The sequence below is a fragment of the Stegostoma tigrinum genome, chromosome 6, assembly GCF_030684315.1.
Source record: "Stegostoma tigrinum isolate sSteTig4 chromosome 6, sSteTig4.hap1, whole genome shotgun sequence".
NCBI lineage: Eukaryota > Metazoa > Chordata > Chondrichthyes > Orectolobiformes > Stegostomatidae > Stegostoma > Stegostoma tigrinum.
The window spans coordinates 114,475,850-114,497,836 of NC_081359.1; the positions used below are offsets into that span (position 1 = coordinate 114,475,850).

At 60.8% G+C, this 21,987-nt stretch overlaps 1 protein-coding gene across 2 annotated transcripts in view; it reads right to left on the minus strand.

Moving 5' to 3' along the window:
• Nucleotides 1-21,987, minus strand: part of LOC125453604 (protocadherin-16-like) — a 344,257-nt gene that overhangs the window by 52,008 nt on the left and 270,262 nt on the right. For both annotated transcript variants that reach the window (XM_059646911.1, XM_059646910.1), the window contains 2 exons: nucleotides 21,715-21,926; nucleotides 21,113-21,264 (listed from right to left, as the gene is read on the minus strand). In XM_059646911.1, the coding sequence (XP_059502894.1) occupies nucleotides 21,113-21,264; nucleotides 21,715-21,926 (364 nt within the window). The remainder of the gene's footprint in view (nucleotides 1-21,112; nucleotides 21,265-21,714; nucleotides 21,927-21,987) is intronic.

Below are 21,987 nucleotides of genomic sequence, written 5' to 3' on the forward strand. Positions count from 1 at the left end.
TGTGAGTGCAGTCAGTGTCAGTGCGGTCAGTGTCAGTGCGGTCAGCGTCAGTGCGGCCAGTGTCAGTGCGGCCAGTGTGAGTGCGGTCAGTGTCAGTGCGGACAGTGTCGGTGCGGTCAGTGTCGGTGCGGTCAGTGTCGGTGCGGTCAGTGTCAGTGCGGCCAGTGTCAGTGCAGTCAGTGTCAGTGCAGTCAGTGTCAGTGCGGTCAGTGTCAGTGCGGCCAGTGTCAGTGCAGTCAGTGTCAGTGCGGTCAGTGTCAGTGCGGTCAGTGTCACTGCGGTCAGTGTCAGTGCGGTCAGTGTCAGTGCGGCCAGTGTCAGTGCAGTCAGTGTCAGTGCGGTCAGTGTCAGTGCGGCCAGTGTCAGTGCAGTCAGTGTGAGTGCGGTCAGTGTCACTGCGGTCAGTGTCAGTGCGGTCAGTGTCAGTGCGGCCAGTGTCAGTGCAGTCAGTGTCAGTGCGGTCAGTGTCAGTGCGGCCAGTGTCACTGCAGTCAGTGTCAGTGCGGTCAGTGTCAGTGCGGTCAGTGTCAGTGCGGTCAGTGTGAGTGCAGTCAGTGTCAGTGCGGTCAGTGTCAGTGCGGCCAGTGTCAGTGCGGCCAGTGTGAGTGCGGTCAGTGTCAGTGCGGCCAGTGTCAGTGCGGCAAGTGTGAGTGCGGTCAGTGTCAGTGCGGACAGTGTCGGTGCGGTCAGTGTCGGTGCGGTCAGTGTCAGTGCGGTCAGTGTCGGTGCGGACAGTGTCAGTGCGGTCAGTGTCAGTGCGGCCAGTGTCAGTGCAGTCAGTGTCAGTGCGGCCAGTGTCAGTGCAGTCAGTGTCGGTGCGGCCAGTGTCGGTGCGGTCAGTGTCAGTGCGGTCAGTGTCACTGCGGTCAGTGTCAGTGCGGTCAGTGTCGGTGCGGTCAGTGTCAGTGCAGTCCGTGTCGGTGCGGTCAGTGTCAGTGCGGTCAGTGATAGTGCGGTCAGTGTGAGTGCGGTCAGTGTCAGTGCGGTCAGTGTCGGTGCGGTCAGTGTCGGTGCGGTCAGTGTGAGTGCAGTCTGTGTCAGTGCGGTCAGTGTCAGTCCGGCCAGTGTCAGTGCGGTCAGTGTCAGTGCGGTCAGTGTCGGTGCGGTCAGTGTCCGTGCGGTCAGTGTCGGTGCGGTCACTGATAGTGCGGTCAGTGTCAGTGCGGACAGCGTCAGTGCAGTCAGTGGCAGTGCGGACAGTGTCGGTGCGGTCAGTGTCAGTGCGGTCAGTGTGAGTGCAGTCAGTGTCGGTGTGGTCAGGGTTGGTGCGGTCAGTGTCAGTGCGGTCAGTGTCACTGCAGTCATTGTCAGTGCGGCCAGTGTCAGTGCGGTCAGTGTCAGTGCGGTCAGTGTCACTGCGGTCAGTGTCAGTGCGGACAGTGTCGGTGCAGTCAGTGACAGTGCGGACAGTGTTGGTGCGGTCAGTGTCGGTGCGGTCAGTGACAGGGTGGACAGCGTCGTTGTGGTCAGTGACTGTGCGGTCAGTGACAGGGTGGACAGCGTCGTTGTGGTCAGTGACAGTGCGGACAGTGTCGGTGCGGTTCGTGACAGTGCGTCCAGTGTTGGTGCAGTCAGTGCGGTCAGTGTCGGTGCGGTCAGTGTCAGTGCGGACAGTGTGAGTGCAGTCTGTGTCAGTGCGGTCAGTGTCAGTCCGGCCAGTGTCAGTGCGGTCAGTGTCAGTGCGGTCAGTGTCGGTGCGGTCAGTGTCGGTGCGGTCAGTGTCGGTGCGGTCAGTGTGAGTGCAGTCAGTGTGAGTGCAGTCAGTGTCAGTGCGGTCAGTGTCAGTGCGGACAGTGTCGGTGACGTCAGTGTCAGTGCGGTCAGTGTCAGTGCGGTCAGTGTCAGTGCGGTCAGTGTGAGTGCAGTCAGTGTCAGTGCGGACAGTGTCGGTGCGGTCAGTGTCAGTGCGGACAGTGTCGGTGACGTCAGTGTCAGTGCGGTCAGTGTCAGTGCGGTCAGTGTGAGTGCAGTCAGTGTCAGTGCGGTCAGTGTCGGTGCGGTCAGTGTCAGTGAGGTCAGTGTCAGTGCGGACAGTGTCGGTGCGGTCAGTGTCAGTGCGGTCAGTGTGAGTGCGGTCAGTGTCACTGCGGTCAGTGTCAGTGCGGTCAGTGTCAGTGCGGCCAGTGTCAGTGCAGTCAGTGTCACTGCGGTCAGGGTCAGTGCGGTCAGTGTCAGTGCGGTCAGTGTCAGTGCGGTCAGTGTCAGTGCGGTCAGTGTGAGTGCAGTCTGTGTCAGTGCGGTCAGTGTCAGTCCGGCCAGTGTCAGTGCGGTCAGTGTCAGTGCGGTCAGTGTCGGTGCCGTCAGTGTCGGTGCGGTCAGTGTGAGTGCAGTCAGTGTGAGTGCAGTCAGTGTCAGTCCGGCCAGTGTCAGTGCGGTCAGTGTCAGTGACGTCAGTGTCAGTGCGGTCAGTGTCAGTGCGGTCAGTGTGAGTGCAGTCAGTGTCAGTGCGGTCAGTGTCGGTGCGGTCAGTGTCAGTGAGGTCAGTGTCAGTGCGGACAGTGTCGGTGCGGTCAGTGTCAGTGCGGTCAGTGTCAGTGCGGTCAGTGTCAGTGCAGCCAGTGTCAGTGCAGTCAGTGTCAGTGCGGTCAGGGTCAGTGCGGTCAGTGTCAGTGCGGTCAGTGTCGGTGCGGTCAGTGTCGGTGCGGTCAGTGTGAGTGCAGTCTGTGTCAGTGCGGTCAGTGTCAGTCCGGCCAGTGTCAGTGCGGTCAGTGTCAGTGCGGTCAGTGTCGGTGCGGTCAGTGTCGGTGCGGTCAGTGTCGGTGCGGTCAGTGTCAGTGCGGTCAGTGTGAGTGCGGTCAGTGTCAGTGCGGTCAGTCTGAGTGCAGTCAGTGTGAGTGCGGTCAGTGTCAGTGCGGACAGTGTCGGTGACGTCAGTGTCAGTGCGGTCAGTGTCAGTGCGGTCAGTGTCGGTGCGGTCAGTGTCAGTGAGGTCAGTGTCAGTGCAGTCAGTGTCAGTGCGGACAGTGTCGGTGCGGTCAGTGTCAGTGCGGTCAGTGTCGGTGCGGTCAGTGTCAGTGAGGTCAGTGTCAGTGCAGTCAGTGTCAGTGCGGTCAGTGTAAGTGCGGTCAGTGTCAGTGCGGACAGTGTCGGTGACGTCAGTGTCAGTGCGGTCAGTGTCAGTGCGGTCAGTGTGAGTGCAGTCAGTGTCAGTGCGGTCAGTGTCGGTGCGGTCAGTGTCAGTGAGGTCAGTGTCAGTGCGGACAGTGTCGGTGCGGTCAGTGTCAGTGCGGTCAGTGTGAGTGCGGTCAGTGTCACTGCGGTCAGTGTCAGTGCGGTCAGTGTCAGTGCGGCCAGTGTCAGTGCAGTCAGTGTCAGTGCGGTCAGTGTCAGTGCGGTCAGTGTCAGTGCGGCCAGTGTCAGTGCGGTCAGTGTCAGTGCGGTCAGTGTCACTGCGTTCAGTGTCAGTGCGGACAGTGTCGGTGCAGTCAGTGACAGTGCGGACAGTGTTGGTGCGGTCAGTGTCGGTGCGGTCAGTGACAGGGTGGACAGCGTCGTTGTGGTCAGTGACTGTGCGGTCAGTGACAGGGTGGACTGCGTCGTTGTGGTCAGTGACAGTGCGGACAGTGTCGGTGCGGTTCGTGACAGTGCGTCCAGTGTTGGTGCAGTCAGTGCGGTCAGTGTCGGTGCGGTCAGTGTCAGTGCGGACAGTGTGAGTGCAGTCTGTGTCAGTGCGGTCAGTGTCAGTCCGGCCAGTGTCAGTGCGGTCAGTGTCAGTGCGGTCAGTGTCGGTGCGGTCAGTGTCGGTGCGGTCAGTGTCGGTGCGGTCAGTGTGAGTGCAGTCAGTGTGAGTGCAGTCAGTGTCAGTGCGGTCAGTGTCAGTGCGGACAGTGTCGGTGACGTCAGTGTCAGTGCGGTCAGTGTCAGTGCGGTCAGTGTCAGTGCGGTCAGTGTGAGTGCAGTCAGTGTCAGTGCGGACAGTGTCGGTGCGGTCAGTGTCAGTGCGGACAGTGTCGGTGACGTCAGTGTCAGTGCGGTCAGTGTCAGTGCGGTCAGTGTGAGTGCAGTCAGTGTCAGTGCGGTCAGTGTCGGTGCGGTCAGTGTCAGTGAGGTCAGTGTCAGTGCGGACAGTGTCGGTGCGGTCAGTGTCAGTGCGGTCAGTGTGAGTGCGGTCAGTGTCACTGCGGTCAGTGTCAGTGCGGTCAGTGTCAGTGCGGCCAGTGTCAGTGCAGTCAGTGTCACTGCGGTCAGGGTCAGTGCGGTCAGTGTCAGTGCGGTCAGTGTCAGTGCGGTCAGTGTGAGTGCAGTCTGTGTCAGTGCGGTCAGTGTCAGTCCGGCCAGTGTCAGTGCGGTCAGTGTCAGTGCGGTCAGTGTCGGTGCCGTCAGTGTCGGTGCGGTCAGTGTGAGTGCAGTCAGTGTGAGTGCAGTCAGTGTCAGTCCGGCCAGTGTCAGTGCGGTCAGTGTCAGTGACGTCAGTGTCAGTGCGGTCAGTGTCAGTGCGGTCAGTGTGAGTGCAGTCAGTGTCAGTGCGGTCAGTGTCGGTGCGGTCAGTGTCAGTGAGGTCAGTGTCAGTGCGGACAGTGTCGGTGCGGTCAGTGTCAGTGCGGTCAGTGTCAGTGCGGTCAGTGTCAGTGCAGCCAGTGTCAGTGCAGTCAGTGTCAGTGCGGTCAGGGTCAGTGCGGTCAGTGTCAGTGCGGTCAGTGTCGGTGCGGTCAGTGTCGGTGCGGTCAGTGTGAGTGCAGTCTGTGTCAGTGCGGTCAGTGTCAGTCCGGCCAGTGTCAGTGCGGTCAGTGTCAGTGCGGTCAGTGTCGGTGCGGTCAGTGTCGGTGCGGTCAGTGTCGGTGCGGTCAGTGTCAGTGCGGTCAGTGTGAGTGCGGTCAGTGTCAGTGCGGTCAGTCTGAGTGCAGTCAGTGTGAGTGCGGTCAGTGTCAGTGCGGACAGTGTCGGTGACGTCAGTGTCAGTGCGGTCAGTGTCAGTGCGGTCAGTGTCGGTGCGGTCAGTGTCAGTGAGGTCAGTGTCAGTGCAGTCAGTGTCAGTGCGGACAGTGTCGGTGCGGTCAGTGTCAGTGCGGTCAGTGTCGGTGCGGTCAGTGTCAGTGAGGTCAGTGTCAGTGCAGTCAGTGTCAGTGCGGTCAGTGTAAGTGCGGTCAGTGTCAGTGCGGACAGTGTCGGTGACGTCAGTGTCAGTGCGGTCAGTGTCAGTGCGGTCAGTGTGAGTGCAGTCAGTGTCAGTGCGGTCAGTGTCGGTGCGGTCAGTGTCAGTGAGGTCAGTGTCAGTGCGGACAGTGTCGGTGCGGTCAGTGTCAGTGCGGTCAGTGTGAGTGCGGTCAGTGTCACTGCGGTCAGTGTCAGTGCGGTCAGTGTCAGTGCGGCCAGTGTCAGTGCAGTCAGTGTCAGTGCGGCCAGTGTCAGTGCGGTCAGTGTCAGTGCGGTCAGTGTCACTGCGTTCAGTGTCAGTGCGGACAGTGTCGGTGCAGTCAGTGACAGTGCGGACAGTGTTGGTGCGGTCAGTGTCGGTGCGGTCAGTGACAGGGTGGACAGCGTCGTTGTGGTCAGTGACTGTGCGGTCAGTGACAGGGTGGACAGCGTCGTTGTGGTCAGTGACAGTGCGGACAGTGTCGGTGCGGTTCGTGACAGTGCGTCCAGTGTTGGTGCAGTCAGTGCGGTCAGTGTCACTGCGGTCAGTGTCAGTGCGGTCAGGGTCAGTGCGGTCAGTGTCGGTGCGGTCAGTGTCGGTGCGGTCAGTGTCGGTGCGGTCAGTGTGAGTGCAGTCTGTGTCAGTGCGGTCAGTGTCAGTGCGGTCAGTGTCGGTGCGGTCAGTGTCAGTGCGGTCAGTGTCAGTGCGGTCAGTGTCAGTGCGGTCAGGGTCAGTGCGGTCAGTGTCAGTGCGGTCAGTGTCGGTGCGGTCAGTGTCGGTGCGGTCAGTGTGAGTGCAGTCTGTGTCAGTGCGGTCAGTGTCAGTCCGGCCAGTGTCAGTGCGGTCAGTGTCAGTGCGGTCAGTGTCGGTGCGGTCAGTGTCGGTGCGGTCAGTGTGAGTGCAGTCTGTGTGAGTGCAGTCAGTGTCAGTCCGGCCAGTGTCAGTGCGGACAGTGTCAGTGCGGTCAGTGTCGGTGCGGTCAGTGTCGGTGCGGTCAGTGTGAGTGCAGTCTGTGTCAGTGCGGTCAGTGTCAGTCCGGCCAGTGTCAGTGCGGTCAGTGTCAGTGCGGTCAGTGTCAGTGCGGACAGTGTCGGTGACGTCAGTGTCAGTGCGGTCAGTGTCAGTGCGGTCAGTGTGAGTGCAGTCAGTGTCAGTGCGGTCAGTGTCGGTGCGGTCAGTGTCAGTGAGGTCAGTGTCAGTGCGGACAGTGTCGGTGCGGTCAGTGTCAGTGCGGTCAGTGTCAGTGTGGTCAGTGTCGTTGCGGTCAGTGTCGGTGCGGTCAGTGTCAGTGCGGACAGTGTCGGTGTGGTCAGTGTCAGTGCGGTCACTGTCGGTGCGGTCAGTGTCAGTGCGGTCAGTGTCAGTGCAGTCAGTGTCGGTGACGTCAGTGTCAGTGCGGTCAGTGTCAGTGCGGTCAGTGTCAGTGCGGACAGTGTCGGTGCGGTCAGTGTCAGTGCGGACAGTGTCAGTGCGGTCAGTGTCAGTGCGGCCAGTGTCAGTGCGGTCAGTGTCGGTGCGGACAGTGTCGGTGCGGTCAGTGTCGGTGCGGCCAGTGTCAGTGCGGTCAGTGTCAGTGCGGCCAGTGGCAGTGCGGCCAGTGTCGGTGCGGACAGTGTCGGTGCGGTCAGTGTCAGTGCGGTCAGTGTGAGGGCGGTCAGTGTCGGTGCGGTCAGTGTCGGTGCGGTCAGTGTTAGTGCGGTCAGTGTTGGTGCGGTCAGTGTCGGTGCGGTCAGTGTCGGTGCGGTCAGTGTCAGTGCGGTCAGTGTGAGTGCAGTCAGTGTCAGTGCGGCCAGTGTCGGTGCGGTCAGTGTCAGTGCGGTCAGTGTCGGTGCGGTCAGTGTCAGTGCGGTCAGTGTGAGTGCGGTCAGTGTCAGTGCGGTCAGTGTCGGTGCGGTCAGTGTCAGTGCGGTCAGTGTCAGTGCGGCCAGTGTCAGTGCGGTCAGTGTGAGTGCGGTCAGTGTCACTGCGGTCAGTGTCAGTGCGGTCAGTGTCAGTGCGGCCAGTGTGAGTGCAGTCAGTGTCAGTGCGGTCAGTGTCAGTGCGGTCAGTGTGAGTGCAGTCAGTGTCAGTGCGGTCAGTGTCAGTGCGGTCAGTGAAAGTGCGGCCAGTGTCAGTGCGGTCAGTGTGAGTGCAGTCAGTGTCAGTGCGGTCAGTGTCAGTGCGGTCAGTGTCACTGCGGCCAGTGTCAGTGCGGCCAGTGTGAGTGCGGTCAGTGTCAGTGCGGACAGTGTCGGTGCGGTCAGTGTCGGTGCGGTCAGTGTCAGTGCGGTCAGTGTCGGTGCGGTCAGTGTCAGTGCGGTCAGTGTCAGTGCGGCCAGTGTCAGTGCAGTCAGTGTCAGTGCGGTCAGTGTCAGTGCGGTCAGTGTCAGTGCGGCCAGTGTCAGTGCAGTCAGTGTGAGTGCGGTCAGTGTCACTGCGGTCAGTGTCAGTGCGGTCAGTGTCAGTGCGGCCAGTGTCAGTGCAGTCAGTGTCAGTGCGGTCAGTGTCAGTGCGGTCAGTGTCAGTGCGGCCAGTGTCACTGCAGTCAGTGTCAGTGCGGTCAGTGTCAGTGCGGTCAGTGTCAGTGCGGTCAGTGTGAGTGCAGTCAGTGTCAGTGCGGTCAGTGTCAGTGCGGCCAGTGTCAGTGCGGTCAGTGTGAGTGCAGTCAGTGTCAGTGCGGTCAGTGTCAGTGCGGCCAGTGTCAGTGCGGCCAGTGTGAGTGCGGTCAGTGTCAGTGCGGACAGTGTCGGTGCGGTCAGTGTCGGTGCGGTCAGTGTCAGTGCGGTCAGTGTGAGTGCAGTCAGTGTCAGTGCGGACAGTGTCGGTGCGGTCAGTGTCAGTGCGGCCAGTGTCAGTGCGGCCAGTGTCAGTGCGGCCAGTGTGAGTGCGGTCAGTGTCAGTGCGGACAGTGTCGGTGCGGTCAGTGTCGGTGCGGTCAGTGTCAGTGCGGTCAGTGTGAGTGCAGTCAGTGTCAGTGCGGTCAGTGTCAGTGCGGTCAGTGTCGGTGCGGTCAGTGTCGGTGCGGTCAGTGTCAGTGCGGTCAGTGTGAGTGCGGTCAGTGTCAGTGCGGTCAGTGTCGGTGCGGTCAGTGTCAGTGCGGTCAGTGTCAGTGCAGTCAGTGTCGGTGCGGTCAGTGTCAGTGCGGTCAGTGTCAGTGCGGCCAGTGTCAGTGCAGTCAGTGTCAGTGCGGTCAGTGTCGGTGCGGTCAGTGTCAGTGCGGTCAGTGTCAGTGCAGTCAGTGTCGGTGCGGTCAGTGTCAGTGCGGTCAGTGTCGGTGCGGTCAGTGTCAGTGCGGTCAGTGTGAGTGCGGTCAGTGTCAGTGCGGTCAGTGTCGGTGCGGTCAGTGTCAGTGCGGTCAGTGTCAGTGCAGTCAGTGTCGGTGCGGTCAGTGTCAGTGCGGTCAGTGTCAGTGCGGCCAGTGTCAGTGCAGTCAGTGTCAGTGCGGTCAGTGTCAGTGCGGTCAGTGTCAGTGCGGCCAGTGTCAGTGCGGTCAGTGTGAGTGCGGTCAGTGTCACTGCGGTCAGTGTCAGTGCGGTCAGTGTCAGTGCGGCCAGTGTCAGTGCGGTCAGTGTCAGTGCGGTCAGTGTGAGTGCAGTCAGTGTGAGTGCGGTCAGTGTCAGTGCGGTCAGCGTCAGTGCGGCCAGTGTCAGTGCGGCCAGTGTGAGTGCGGTCAGTGTCAGTGCGGACAGTGTCGGTGCGGTCAGTGTCGGTGCGGTCAGTGTCGGTGCGGTCAGTGTCAGTGCGGCCAGTGTCAGTGCAGTCAGTGTCAGTGCAGTCAGTGTCAGTGCGGTCAGTGTCAGTGCGGCCAGTGTCAGTGCAGTCAGTGTCAGTGCGGTCAGTGTCAGTGCGGTCAGTGTCACTGCGGTCAGTGTCAGTGCGGTCAGTGTCAGTGCGGCCAGTGTCAGTGCAGTCAGTGTCAGTGCGGTCAGTGTCAGTGCGGCCAGTGTCAGTGCAGTCAGTGTGAGTGCGGTCAGTGTCACTGCGGTCAGTGTCAGTGCGGCCAGTGTCAGTGCGGCCAGTGTCAGTGCAGTCAGTGTCAGTGCGGTCAGTGTCAGTGCGGCCAGTGTCACTGCAGTCAGTGTCAGTGCGGTCAGTGTCAGTGCGGTCAGTGTCAGTGCGGTCAGTGTGAGTGCAGTCAGTGTCAGTGCGGTCAGTGTCAGTGCGGCCAGTGTCAGTGCGGCCAGTGTCAGTGCGGTCAGTGTGAGTGCAGTCAGTGTCAGTGCGGTCAGTGTCAGTGCGGCCAGTGTCAGTGCGGCCAGTGTGAGTGCGGTCAGTGTCAGTGCGGACAGTGTCGGTGCGGTCAGTGTCGGTGCGGTCAGTGTCAGTGCGGTCAGTGTCGGTGCGCACAGTGTCAGTGCGGTCAGTGTCAGTGCGGCCAGTGTCAGTGCAGTCAGTGTCAGTGCGGTCAGTGTCAGTGCGGTCAGTGTCAGTGCGGCCAGTGTCAGTGCAGTCAGTGTCGGTGCGGCCAGTGTCGGTGCGGTCAGTGTCAGTGCGGTCAGTGTCACTGCGGTCAGTGTCAGTGCGGTCAGTGTCGGTGCGGTCAGTGTCAGTGCAGTCCGTGTCGGTGCGGTCAGTGTCAGTGCGGTCAGTGATAGTGCGGTCAGTGTCAGTGCGGTCAGTGTCGGTGCGGTCAGTGTCGGTGCGGTCAGTGTGAGTGCAGTCTGTGTCAGTGCGGTCAGTGTCAGTCCGGCCAGTGTCAGTGCGGTCAGTGTCAGTGCGGTCAGTGTCGGTGCGGTCAGTGTCCGTGCGGTCAGTGTCGGTGCGGTCACTGATAGTGCGGTCAGTGTCAGTGCGGACAGCGTCAGTGCAGTCAGTGGCAGTGCGGACAGTGTCGGTGCGGTCAGTGTCGGTGCGGACAGTGTCAGTGCAGCCAGTGTCGGTGTGGTCAGGGTTGGTGCGGTCAGTGTCAGTGCGGTCAGTGTCACTGCGGTCATTGTCAGTGCGGCCAGTGTCAGTGCGGTCAGTGTCAGTGCGGTCAGTGTCACTGCGGTCAGTGTCAGTGCGGACAGTGTCGGTGCAGTCAGTGACAGTGCGGACAGTGTTGGTGCGGTCAGTGTCGGTGCGGTCAGTGACAGGGTGGACAGCGTCGTTGTGGTCAGTGACTGTGCGGTCAGTGACAGGGTGGACAGCGTCGTTGTGGTCAGTGACAGTGCGGACAGTGTCGGTGCGGTTCGTGACAGTGCGTCCAGTGTTGGTGCAGTCAGTGTCAGTGCGGTCAGTGTCACTGCGGTCAGTGTCAGTGCGGACAGTGTCAGTGCGGACAGTGTCGGTGCGGTCAGTGTCAGTGCGGTCAGTGTCGGTGCGGTCAGTGTCAGTGCGGTCAGTGTGAGTGCGGTCAGTGTCAGTGCGGTCAGTGTCGGTGCGGTCAGTGTCAGTGCGGTCAGTGTCAGTGCAGTCAGTGTCGGTGCGGTCAGTGTCAGTGCGGTCAGTGTCAGTGCGGCCAGTGTCAGTGCAGTCAGTGTCAGTGCGGTCAGTGTCAGTGCGGTCAGTGTCAGTGCGGCCAGTGTCAGTGCGGTCAGTGTGAGTGCGGTCAGTGTCACTGCGGTCAGTGTCAGTGCGGTCAGTGTCAGTGCGGCCAGTGTGAGTGCAGTCAGTGTCAGTGCGGTCAGTGTCAGTGCGGTCAGTGTCAGTGCGGTCAGTGTGAGTGCAGTCAGTGTCAGTGCGGTCAGTGTCAGTGCGGACAGTGTCAGTACGGCCAGTGTGAGTGCAGTCAGTGTCAGTGCAGTCAGTGTCACTGCGGTCAGTGAAAGTGCGGCCAGTGTAAGTGCGGTCAGTGTCAGTGCGGTCAGTGTCAATGCGGTCAGCGTCAGTGCGGTCAGTGTGAGTGCGGTCAGTGTCACTGCGGTCAGTGTCAGTGCGGTCAGATTCAGTGCGGCCAGTGTGAGTGCAGTCAGTGTCAGTGCGGTCAGTGTCAGTGCGGTCAGTGTGAGTGCAGTCAGTGTCAGTGCGGTCAGTGTCAGTGCGGTCAGTGAAAGTGCGGCCAGTGTCAGTGCGGTCAGTGTGAGTGCAGTCAGTGTCAGTGCGGTCAGTGTCAGTGCGGTCAGTGTCACTGCGGCCAGTGTCAGTGCGGCCAGTGTGAGTGCGGTCAGTGTCAGTGCGGACAGTGTCGGTGCGGTCAGTGTCGGTGCGGTCAGTGTCAGTGCGGTCAGTGTCAGTGCGGTCAGTGTCGGTGCGGTCAGTGTCAATGCGGTCAGTGTCAGTGCGGTCAGTGTCAATGCGGTCAGCGTCAGTGCGGTCAGTGTCAGTGCGGTCAGTGTCGGTGCGGTCAGTGTCAGTGTCAGTGCAGTCAGTGTCGGTGCGGTCAGTGTCAGTGCGGTCAGTGTCAGTGCGGCCAGTGTCAGTGCAGTCAGTGTCAGTGCGGTCAGTGTCAGTGCGGTCAGTGTCAGTGCGGCCAGTGTCAGTGCGGTCAGTGTGAGTGCGGTCAGTGTCACTGCGGTCAGTGTCAGTGCGGTCAGTGTCAGTGCGGCCAGTGTGAGTGCAGTCAGTGTCAGTGCGGTCAGTGTCAGTGCGGTCAGTGTCAGTGCGGTCAGTGTGAGTGCAGTCAGTGTCAGTGCGGTCAGTGTCAGTGCGGTCAGTGAAAGTGCGGCCAGTGTAAGTGCGGTCAGTGTGAGTGCAGTCAGTGTCAGTGCGGTCAGTGTCAATGCGGTCAGCGTCAGTGCGGCCAGTGTCAGTGCGGCCAGTGTGAGTGCGGTCAGTGTCAGTGCGGACAGTGTCGGTGCGGTCAGTGTCGGTGCGGTCAGTGTCGGTGCGGCCAGTGTCAGTGCAGTCAGTGTCAGTGCATTCAGTGTCAGTGCGGTCAGTGTCGGTGCGGTCAGTGTCAGTGCGGTCAGTGTGAGTGCGGTCAGTGTCAGTGCGGTCAGTGTCGGTGCGGTCAGTGTCAGTGCGGTCAGTGTCAGTGCGGTCAGTGTCGCTGCGGCCAGTGTCAGTGCGGTCAGTGTCAGTGCGGCCAGTGTCAGTGCAGTCAGTGTCAGTGCGGTCAGTGTCAGTGCGGTCAGTGTCAGTGCGGCCAGTGTCAGTGCGGTCAGTGTGAGTGCGGTCAGTGTCACTGCGGTCAGTGTCAGTGCGGTCAGTGTCAGTGCGGCCAGTGTGAGTGCAGTCAGTGTCAGTGCGGTCAGTGTCAGTGCGGTCAGTGTGAGTGCAGTCAGTGTCAGTGCGGTCAGTGTCAGTGCGGTCAGTGAAAGTGCGGCCAGTGTCAGTGCGGTCAGTGTGAGTGCAGTCAGTGTCAGTGCGGTCAGTGTCAGTGCGGTCAGTGTCACTGCGGCCAGTGTCAGTGCGGCCAGAGTGAGTGCGGTCAGTGTCAGTGCGGACAGTGTCGGTGCGGTCAGTGTCGGTGCGGTCAGTGTCAGTGCGGTCAGTGTCGGTGCGGTCAGTGTCAGTGCGGTCAGTGTCAGTGCGGCCAGTGTCAGTGCAGTCAGTGTCAGTGCGGTCAGTGTCAGTGCGGTCAGTGTCAGTGCGGCCAGTGTCAGTGCAGTCAGTGTGAGTGCGGTCAGTGTCACTGCGGTCAGTGTCAGTGCGGTCAGTGTCAGTGCGGCCAGTGTCAGTGCAGTCAGTGTCAGTGCGGTCAGTGTCAGTGCGGCCAGTGTCACTGCGGTCAGTGTCAGTGCGGTCAGTGTCAGTGCGGCCAGTGTCAGTGCGGTCAGTGTGAGTGCAGTCAGTGTCAGTGCGGCCAGTGTCAGTGCGGCCAGTGTCAGTGCGGCCAGTGTGAGTGCGGTCAGTGTCGGTGCGGACAGTGTCGGTGCGGTCAGTGTCGGTGCGGTCAGTGTCAGTGCGGTCAGTGTCGGTGCGGACAGTGTCAGTGCGGTCAGTGTCAGTGCGGCCAGTGTCAGTGCAGTCAGTGTCAGTGCGGTCAGTGTCAGTGCGGTCAGTGTCAGTGCGGCCAGTGTCAGTGCAGTCAGTGTCGGTGCGGCCAGTGTCGGTGCGGTCAGTGTCAGTGCGGTCAGTGTCACTGCGGTCAGTGTCAGTGCGGTCAGTGTCGGTGCGGTCAGTGTCAGTGCAGTCCGTGTCGGTGCGGTCAGTGTCAGTGCGGTCAGTGATAGTGCGGTCAGTGTCAGTGCGGTCAGTGTCGGTGCGGTCAGTGTCGGTGCGGTCAGTGTGAGTGCAGTCTGTGTCAGTGCGGTCAGTGTCAGTCCGGCCAGTGTCAGTGCGGTCAGTGTCAGTGCGGTCAGTGTCGGTGCGGTCAGTGTCCGTGCGGTCAGTGTCGGTGCGGTCAGTGATAGTGCGGTCAGTGTCAGTGCGGACAGCGTCAGTGCAGTCAGTGGCAGTGCGGACAGTGTCGGTGCGGTCAGTGTCGGTGCGGACAGTGTCAGTGCGGACAGTGTCGGTGCAGTCAGTGACAGTGCGGACAGTGTTGGTGCGGTCAGTGTCGGTGCGGTCAGTGACAGGGTGGACAGCGTCGTTGTGGTCAGTGACTGTGCGGTCAGTGACAGGGTGGACAGCGTCGTTGTGGTCAGTGACTGTGCGGTCAGTGACAGGGTGGACAGCGTCGTTGTGGTCAGTGACAGTGCGGACAGTGTCGGTGCGGTTCGTGACAGTGCGTCCAGTGTTGGTGCAGTCAGTGCGGTCAGTGTCAGTGCGGTCAGTGTCAGTGCGGTCAGTGTCACTGCGGTCAGGGTCAGTGCGGTCAGTGTCAGTGCGGTCAGTGTCGGTGCGGTCAGTGTCGGTGCGGTCAGTGTCGGTGCGGTCAGTGTGAGTGCTGTCTGTGTCAGTGCGGTCAGTGTCAGTCCGGCCAGTGTCAGTGCGGTCAGTGTCAGTGCGGTCAGTGTCGGTGCGGTCAGTGTCGGTGCGGTCAGTGTGAGTGCTGTCTGTGTCAGTGCGGTCAGTGTCAGTCCGGCCAGTGTCAGTGCGGTCAGTGTCAGTGCGGTCAGTGTGAGTGCAGTCAGTGTGAGTGCAGTCAGTGTCAGTGCGGTCAGTGTCAGTGCGGTCAGTGTCAGTGCGGTCAGTGTGAGTGCAGTCAGTGTCAGTGCGGACAGTGTCGGTGACGTCAGTGTCAGTGCGGTCAGTGTCAGTGCGGTCAGTGTGAGTGCAGTCAGTGTCAGTGCGGACAGTGTCGGTGCGGTCAGTGTCAGTGCGGACAGTGTCGGTGACGTCAGTGTCAGTGCGGTCAGTGTCAGTGCGGTCAGTGTGAGTGCAGTCAGTGTCAGTGCGGTCAGTGTCGGTGCGGTCAGTGTCAGTGAGGTCAGTGTCAGTGCGGACAGTGTCGGTGCGGTCAGTGTCAGTGCGGTCAGTGTGAGTGCGGTCAGTGTCACTGCGGTCAGTGTCAGTGCGGTCAGTGTCAGTGCGGCCAGTGTCAGTGCAGTCAGTGTCAGTGCGGTCAGTGTCAGTGCGGTCAGTGTCAGTGCGGCCAGTGTCACTGCAGTCAGTGTCAGTGCGGTCAGTGTCAGTGCGGTCAGTGTCAGTGCGGTCAGTGTGAGTGCAGTCAGTGTCAGTGCGGTCAGTGTCAGTGCGGTCAGTGTCAGTGCGGTCAGTGTCAGTGCGGTCAGTGTGAGTGCAGTCAGTGTCAGTGCGGTCAGTGTCAGTGCGGCCAGTGTCAGTGCGGTCAGTGTGAGTGCAGTCAGTGTCAGTGCGGTCAGTGTCGGTGCGGACAGTGTCAGTGCGGTCAGTGTCAGTGCGGTCAGTGTCAGTGCGGCCAGTGTCAGTGCAGTCAGTGTCAGTGCGGCCAGTGTCGGTGCGGTCAGTGTCGGTGCGGTCAGTGTCACTGCGGTCAGTGTCAGTGCGGTCAGTGTCGGTGCGGTCAGTGTCAGTGCAGTCCGTGTCGGTGCGGTCAGTGTCAGTGCGGGCAGTGATAGTGCGGTCAGTGTCAGTGCGGTCAGTGTCTGTGCGGTCAGTGTCGGTGCGGTCAGTGTGAGTGCAGTCTGTGTCAGTGCGGTCAGGGTTGGTGCGGTCAGTGTCGGTGCGGACAGTGTCAGTGCAGCCAGTGTCGGTGTGGTCAGGGTTGGTGCGGTCAGTGTCAGTGCGGTCAGTGTCACTGCGGTCAGTGTCAGTGCGGCCAGTGTCAGTGCGGTCAGTGTCAGTGCGGTCAGTGTCACTGCGGTCAGTGTCAGTGCGGACAGTGTCGGTGCAGTCAGTGACAGTGCGGACAGTGTTGGTGCGGTCAGTGTCGGTGCGGTCAGTGACAGGGTGGACAGCGTCGTTGTGGTCAGTGACTGTGCGGTCAGTGACAGGGTGGACAGCGTCGTTGTGGTCAGTGATAGTGCGGACAGTGTCGGTGCGGTCAGGGTCAGTGCGGTCAGTGTCAGTGCGGTCAGTGTCGGTGCGGTCAGTGTCAGTGTGGTCAGTGTCGGTGCGGTCAGTGTCGGTGCGGTCAGTGTGAGTGCAGTCTGTGTCAGTGCGGTCAGTGTCAGTCCGGCCAGTGTCAGTGCGGTCAGTGTCAGTGCGGTCAGTGTCAGTGCGGTCAGGGTCAGTGCGGTCAGTGTCAGTGCGGTCAGTGTCGGTGCGGTCAGTGTCGGTGCGGTCAGTGTGAGTGCAGTCTGTGTCAGTGCGGTCAGTGTCAGTGCGGTCAGTGTCAGTGCGGTCAGGGTCAGTGCGGTCAGTGTCAGTGCGGTCAGTGTGAGTGCAGTCAGTGTCAGTGCGGTCAGTGTCAGTGCGGCCAGTGTCAGTGCGGTCAGTGTGAGTGCAGTCAGTGTCAGTGCGGTCAGTGTCAGTGCGGCCAGTGTCAGTGCGGCCAGTGTGACTGCGGTCAGTGTCAGTGCGGACAGTGTCGGTGCGGTCAGTGTCGGTGCGGTCAGTGTCAGTGCGGTCAGTGTCGGTGCGGACAGTGTCAGTGCGGTCAGTGTCAGTGCGGTCAGTGTCAGTGCGGCCAGTGTCAGTGCAGTCAGTGTCAGTGCGGCCAGTGTCGGTGCGGTCAGTGTCGGTGCGGTCAGTGTCACTGCGGTCAGTGTCAGTGCGGTCAGTGTCGGTGCGGTCAGTGTCAGTGCAGTCCGTGTCGGTGCGGTCAGTGTCAGTGCGGGCAGTGATAGTGCGGTCAGTGTCAGTGCGGTCAGTGTCGGTGCGGTCAGTGTCGGTGCGGTCAGTGTGAGTGCAGTCTGTGTCAGTGCGGTCAGGGTTGGTGCGGTCAGTGTCGGTGCGGACAGTGTCAGTGCAGCCAGTGTCGGTGTGGTCAGGGTTGGTGCGGTCAGTGTCAGTGCGGTCAGTGTCACTGCGGTCAGTGTCAGTGCGGCCAGTGTCAGTGCGGTCAGTGTCAGTGCGGTCAGTGTCACTGCGGTCAGTGTCAGTGCGGACAGTGTCGGTGCAGTCAGTGACAGTGCGGACAGTGTTGGTGCGGTCAGTGTCGGTGCGGTCAGTGACAGGGTGGACAGCGTCGTTGTGGTCAGTGACTGTGCGGTCAGTGACAGGGTGGACAGCGTCGTTGTGGTCAGTGATAGTGCGGACAGTGTCGGTGCGGTCAGGGTCAGTGCGGTCAGTGTCAGTGCGGTCAGTGTCGGTGCGGTCAGTGTCAGTGCGGTCAGTGTCGGTGCGGTCAGTGTCGGTGCGGTCAGTGTGAGTGCAGTCTGTGTCAGTGCGGTCAGTGTCAGTCCGGCCAGTGTCAGTGCGGTCAGTGTCAGTGCGGTCAGTGTCAGTGCGGTCAGGGTCAGTGCGGTCAGTGTCAGTGCGGTCAGTGTCGGTGCGGTCAGTGTCGGTGCGGTCAGTGTGAGTGCAGTCTGTGTCAGTGCGGTCAGTGTCAGTCCGGCCAGTGTCAGTGCGGTCAGTGTCAGTGCGGTCAGTGTCGGTGCGGTCAGTGTCGGTGCGGTCAGTGTGAGTGCAGTCAGTGTGAGTGCAGTCAGTGTCAGTGCGGTCAGTGTCAGTGCGGTCAGTGTCGGTGCGGTCAGTGTCGGTGCGGTCAGTGTGAGTGCAGTCTGTGTCAGTGCGGTCAGTGTCAGTCCGGCCAGTGTCAGTGCGGTCAGTGTCAGTGCGGTCAGTGTCAGTGCGGTCAGGGTCAGTGCGGTCAGTGTCAGTGCGGTCAGTGTCGGTGCGGTCAGTGTCGGTGCGGTCAGTGTGAGTGCAGTCTGTGTCAGTGCGGTCAGTGTCAGTCCGGCCAGTGTCAGTGCGGTCAGTGTCAGTGCGGTCAGTGTCGGTGCGGTCAGTGTCGGTGCGGTCAGTGTGAGTGCAGTCAGTGTGAGTGCAGTCAGTGTCAGTGCGGTCAGTGTCAGTGCGGACAGTGTCGGTGACGTCAGTGTCAGTGCGGTCAGTGTCAGTGCGGTCAGTGTGAGTGCGGTCAGTGTCAGTGCGGTCAGTGTCGGTGCGGTCAGTGTGAGTGCGGTCAGTGTCAGTGCGGTCAGTGTCGGTGCGGTCAGTGTCAGTGAGGTCAGTGTCAGTGCGGACAGTGTCGGTGCGGTCCGTGTCAGTGCGGTCAGTGTCAGTGTGGTCAGTGTCGTTGCGGTCAGTGTCGGTGCGGTCAGTGTCAGTGCGGTCAGTGTCAGTGCGGACAGTGTCGGTGTGGTCAGTGTCAGTGCGGTCACTGTCGGTGCGGTCAGTGTCAGTGCGGTCAGTGTCAGTGCAGTCAGTGTCGGTGACGTCAGTGTCAGTGTGGTCAGTGTCAGTGCGGTCAGTGTCAGTGCGGACAGTGTCGGTGCGGTCAGTGTCAGTGCGGACAGTGTCAGTGCGGTCAGTGTCAGTGCAGTCAGTGTCGGTGCGGTCAGTGTCGGTGCGGTCAGTGTCAGTGCGGTCAGTGTCAGTGCGGCCAGTGTCAGTGCGGTCAGTGTCGGTGCGGACAGTGTCGGTGCGGCCAGTGTCAGTGCGGTCAGTGTCAGTGCGGCCAGTGGCAGTGCGGCCAGTGTCGGTGCGGTCAGTGTCGGTGCGGACAATGTCGGTGCGGTCAGTGTCAGTGCGGTCAGTGTCAGTGCGGACAGTGTCGGTGCGGTCAGTGTCGGTGCGGTCAGTGTGAGTGCGGTCAGTGTCGGTGCGGTCAGTGTCAGTGCGGTCAGTGTGAGTGCGGTCAGTGTCGGTGCGGTCAGTGTCGGTGCGGTCAGTGTCAGTGCGGTCAGTGTGAGTGCGGTCAGTGTCGGTGCGGTCAGTGTCAGTGCGGTCAGTGTCAGTGCGGTCAGTGTGAGTGCGGTCAGTGTCGGTGCGGTCAGTGTCGGTGCGGTCAGTGTCAGTGCGGTCAGTGTGAGGGCGGTCAGTGTCGGTGCGGTCAGTGTTAGTGCGGTCAGTGTTGGTGCGGTCAGTGTCAGTGCGGTCAGTGCGAGTGCGGTCAGTGTCGGTGCGGTCAGTGTCGGTGCGGTCAGTGTCAGTGCGGTCAGTGTGAGTGCAGTCAGTGTCAGTGCGGACAGTGTCGGTGCGGTCAGTGTCAGTGCGGTCAGTGTCGGTGCGGTCAGTGTCAGTGCGGTCAGTGTGAGTGCGGTCAGTGTCGGTGCGGTCAGTGTCGGTGCGGTCAGTGTCAGTGCGGTCAGTGTCAGTGCAGTCAGTGTCGGTGCGGTCAGTGTCAGTGCGGACAGTGTCAGTGCGGCCAGTGTCAGTGCAGTCAGTGTCAGTGCGGTCAGTGTCAGTGCGGTCAGTGTCAGTGCGGCCAGTGTCTGTGCGGTCAGTGTGAGTGTCGTCAGTGTCACTGCGGTCAGTGTCAGTGCGGTCAGTGTCAGTGCGGCCAGTGTGAGTGCAGTCAGTGTCAGTGCGGTCAGTGTCGGTGCGGTCAGTGTGAGTGCAGTCAGTGTCAGTGCGGTCAGTGTCAGTGCGGCCAGTGTCAGTGCGGTCAGTGTCAGTGCGGTCAGTGTCAGTGCGGTCAGTGTCAGTGCGGTCAGTGTGAGTGCAGTCAGTGTCAGTGCGGTCAGTGTCAGTGCGGTCAGTGAAAGTGCGGCCAGTGTCAGTGCGGTCAGTGTGAGTGCAGTCAGTGTCAGTGCGGTCAGTGTCAGTGCGGTCAGCGTCAGTGCGGCCAGTGTCAGTGCGGCCAGTGTGAGTGCGGTCAGTGTCAGTGCGGACAGTGTCGGTGCGGTCAGTGTCGGTGCGGTCAGTGTCAGTGCGGTCAGTGTCGGTGCGGTCAGTGTCAGTGCGGTCAGTGTCAGTGCGGCCAGTGTCAGTGCAGTCAGTGTCAGTGCGGTCAGTGTCAGTGCGGTCAGTGTCAGTGTGGCCAGTGTCAGTGCAGTCAGTGTGAGTGCGGTCAGTGTCAGTGCGGTCAGTGTCAGTGCGGTCAGTGTCAGTGCGGCCAGTGTCAGTGCAGTCAGTGTCAGCGCGGTCAGTGTCAGTGCGGTCAGTGTCAGTGCGGCCAGTGTCAGTGCGGTCAGTGTCAGTGCGGTCAGTGTCAGTGCAGTCAGTGTCAGTGCGGCCAGTGTCAGTGCGGTCAGTGTGAGTGCGGTCAGTGTCAGTGCGGTCAGTGTCAGTGCGGCCAGTGTCAGTGCGGCCAGTGTGAGTGCGGTCAGTGTCAGTGCGGACAGTGTCAGTGCGGACAGTGTCGGTGCGGTCAGTGTCGGTGCGGTCAGTGTCAGTGCGGTCAGTGTCGGTGCGGACAGTGTCAGTGCGGTCAGTGTCAGTGCAGCCAGTGTCAGTGCAGTCAGTGTCAGTGCGGTCAGTGTCAGTGCGGTCAGTGTCAGTGCGGCCAGTGTCAGTGCAGTCAGTGTCAGTGCGGCCAGTGTCGGTGCGGTCAGTGTCAGTGCGGACAGTGTCGGTGCGGTCAGTGTCGGTGCGGTCAGTGTCAGTGCGGTCAGTGTCGGTGCGGACAGTGTCAGTGCGGTCAGTGTCAGTGCGGCCAGTGTCAGTGCAGTCAGTGTCAGTGCGGCCAGTGTCGGTGCGGTCAGTGTCAGTGCGGTCAGTGTCGGTGCGGACAGTGTTAGTGCGGTCAGTGTCAGTGCGGCCAGTGTCAGTGCAGTCAGTGTCAATGTGGTCAGTGTCAGTGCGGTCAGTGTCGGTGCGGTCAGTGTCAGTGCGGTCAGTGTCAGTGCGGTCAGTGTCAGTGCGGCCAGTGTCAGTGCCGTCAGTGTCGGTGCGGTCAGTGTCAGTGCGGCCAGTGTCAGTGCCGTCAGTGTCGGTGCGGTCAGTGTCAGTGCGGTCAGTGTCAGTGCGGCCAGTGTCAGTGCCGTCAGTGTCGGTGCGGTCAGTGTCAGTGCGGCCAGTGTGAGTGCAGTCAGTGTCAGTGCGGTCAGTGTCAGTGCGGTCAGTGTCAGTCCGGCCAGTGTCAGTGCCGTCAGTGTCAGTGCGGTCAGTGTCAGTGCGGTCAGTGTCGGTGCGGTCAGTGTTGGTGCAGTCAGTGTCAGTGCGGTCAGTGTCAGTGCGGTCAGTGTCAGTGCGGTCAGTGTGAGTGCAGTCAGTGTCAGTGCGGCCAGTGTCAGTGCGGCCAGTGTCAGTGCGGTCAGTGTCAGTGCGGTCAGTGTCAGTGCGGTCAGTGTGAGTGCAGTCAGTGTCAGTGCGGTCAGTGTCAGTGCGGCCAGTGTCAGTGCGGTCAGTGTGAGTGCAGTCAGTGTCAGTGCGGTCAGTGTCAGTGCGGTCAGTGTCAGTGCGGTCAGTGTCAGTGCGGCCAGTGTCACTGCGGTCAGTGTCAGTGCGGTCAGTGTCAGTGCGGTCAGTGTCAGTGCGGACAGTGTCGGTGCGGTCAGTGTCGGTGCGGTCAGTGTCAGTGCGGTCAGTGTTGGTGCGGACAGTGTCGGTGCGGACAGTGTCAGTGCGGTCAGTGTCAGTGCGGCCAGTGTCAGTGCGGTCAGTGTCAGTGCGGTCAGTGTCAGTGCGGCCAGTGTCAGTGCGGTCATTGTCGGTGCGGTCAGTGTCGGTGCGGTCAGTGTCGGTGCGGTCAGTGTCAGTGCGGCCAGTGTCAGTGCGGCCAGTGTTGGTGCGGTCAGTGTTGGTGCAGTCAGTGTCAGTGCGGTCAGTGTCAGTGCGGCCAGTTTCAGTGCGGCCAGTGTCAGTGCGGCCAGTGTCGGTGCGGTCAGTGTCGGTGCGGTCAGTGTTGGTGCGGTCAGTGTTGGTGCAGTCAGTGTGGTCAGTGTCAGTGCGGCCAGTGTCAGTGCGGCCAATGTCAGTGCGGTCAGTGTCGGTGCGGTCAGTGTCGGTGCGGTCAGTGTTGGTGCAGTCAGTGCGGTCAGTGTCAGTGCGGCCAGTGTCAGTGTGGTCAGTGTCAGTGCGGTCAGTGTTGGTGCGGTCAGTGTTGGTGCGGTCAGTACTTACTGAGTCTCTGGCCAGATCTCTCGGTCCATGATCGCAGCTGTGCTGATGTGACCAGTTACGGGGTTGATTTGGAAGAGGTCACTCTGGGCTGAAGCTGAGATGGTGTAAGAGACTTCCCCATTCTGACCCTGGTCCAAATCATTGGCCAATACCTGAGAGACACAGATCACTGGTGAGACCAGTGAATGTGCGGACACCTCCCTGATCGAGAGAGAGACAGAGAGAGAGAGTGGGGAGGCGTGGAGAGAGAGAGAGAGAGGTGCGGTGGCAGGGGAGAGAGAGAGAGGATGTTTGAGAGAGAGAGAGTGTGTGAGGGAGAGACAGAGGGAGAGGGAGAGAGAGAGTGAGAGAAGCAGACAGAGCGAGAAAGATAGAGAGAGAGGGAGAGAGCGATACAGAGAGAGACAGGAGGGGAGAGAGGGAGAGGGAGCGAGAGAGAGGGAGAGGGAGAGGGAGCGGGACAGAGGGAGTGGGAGAGCCAGAGGGAGAGGGGGAGAGAGACGGAGACAGAGAGAGAGAGCGAGAGAAGTGGGGACCTGCATTAGAGAGACACTGGTCAGTTACAGACATCGCTCTGCTGTGGAGGTGGGCTTGTGCCTTACCTGGGTAATGGGTGAATGATAACCTCGAGCCTCCCAGATGTAAGTGATGTAGTTCTGCAGCTGGAACTGTGGCATGTTGTCATTGACATCGTGGAGGCTGAGGGTGATGGCAGTGAACACAAACGAGGATGTAGACTCAGCTTTCACCACAAGTCGCATCTTTGGAGTTTGTTCATAGTCAAGCGCTGAGGGACTTTTCACTGTGATGTCTCCTAGCAACAGGAGAGAATCTGGTCACTGTCTGGGCACTGGGTCCATGCATACAATCAAATT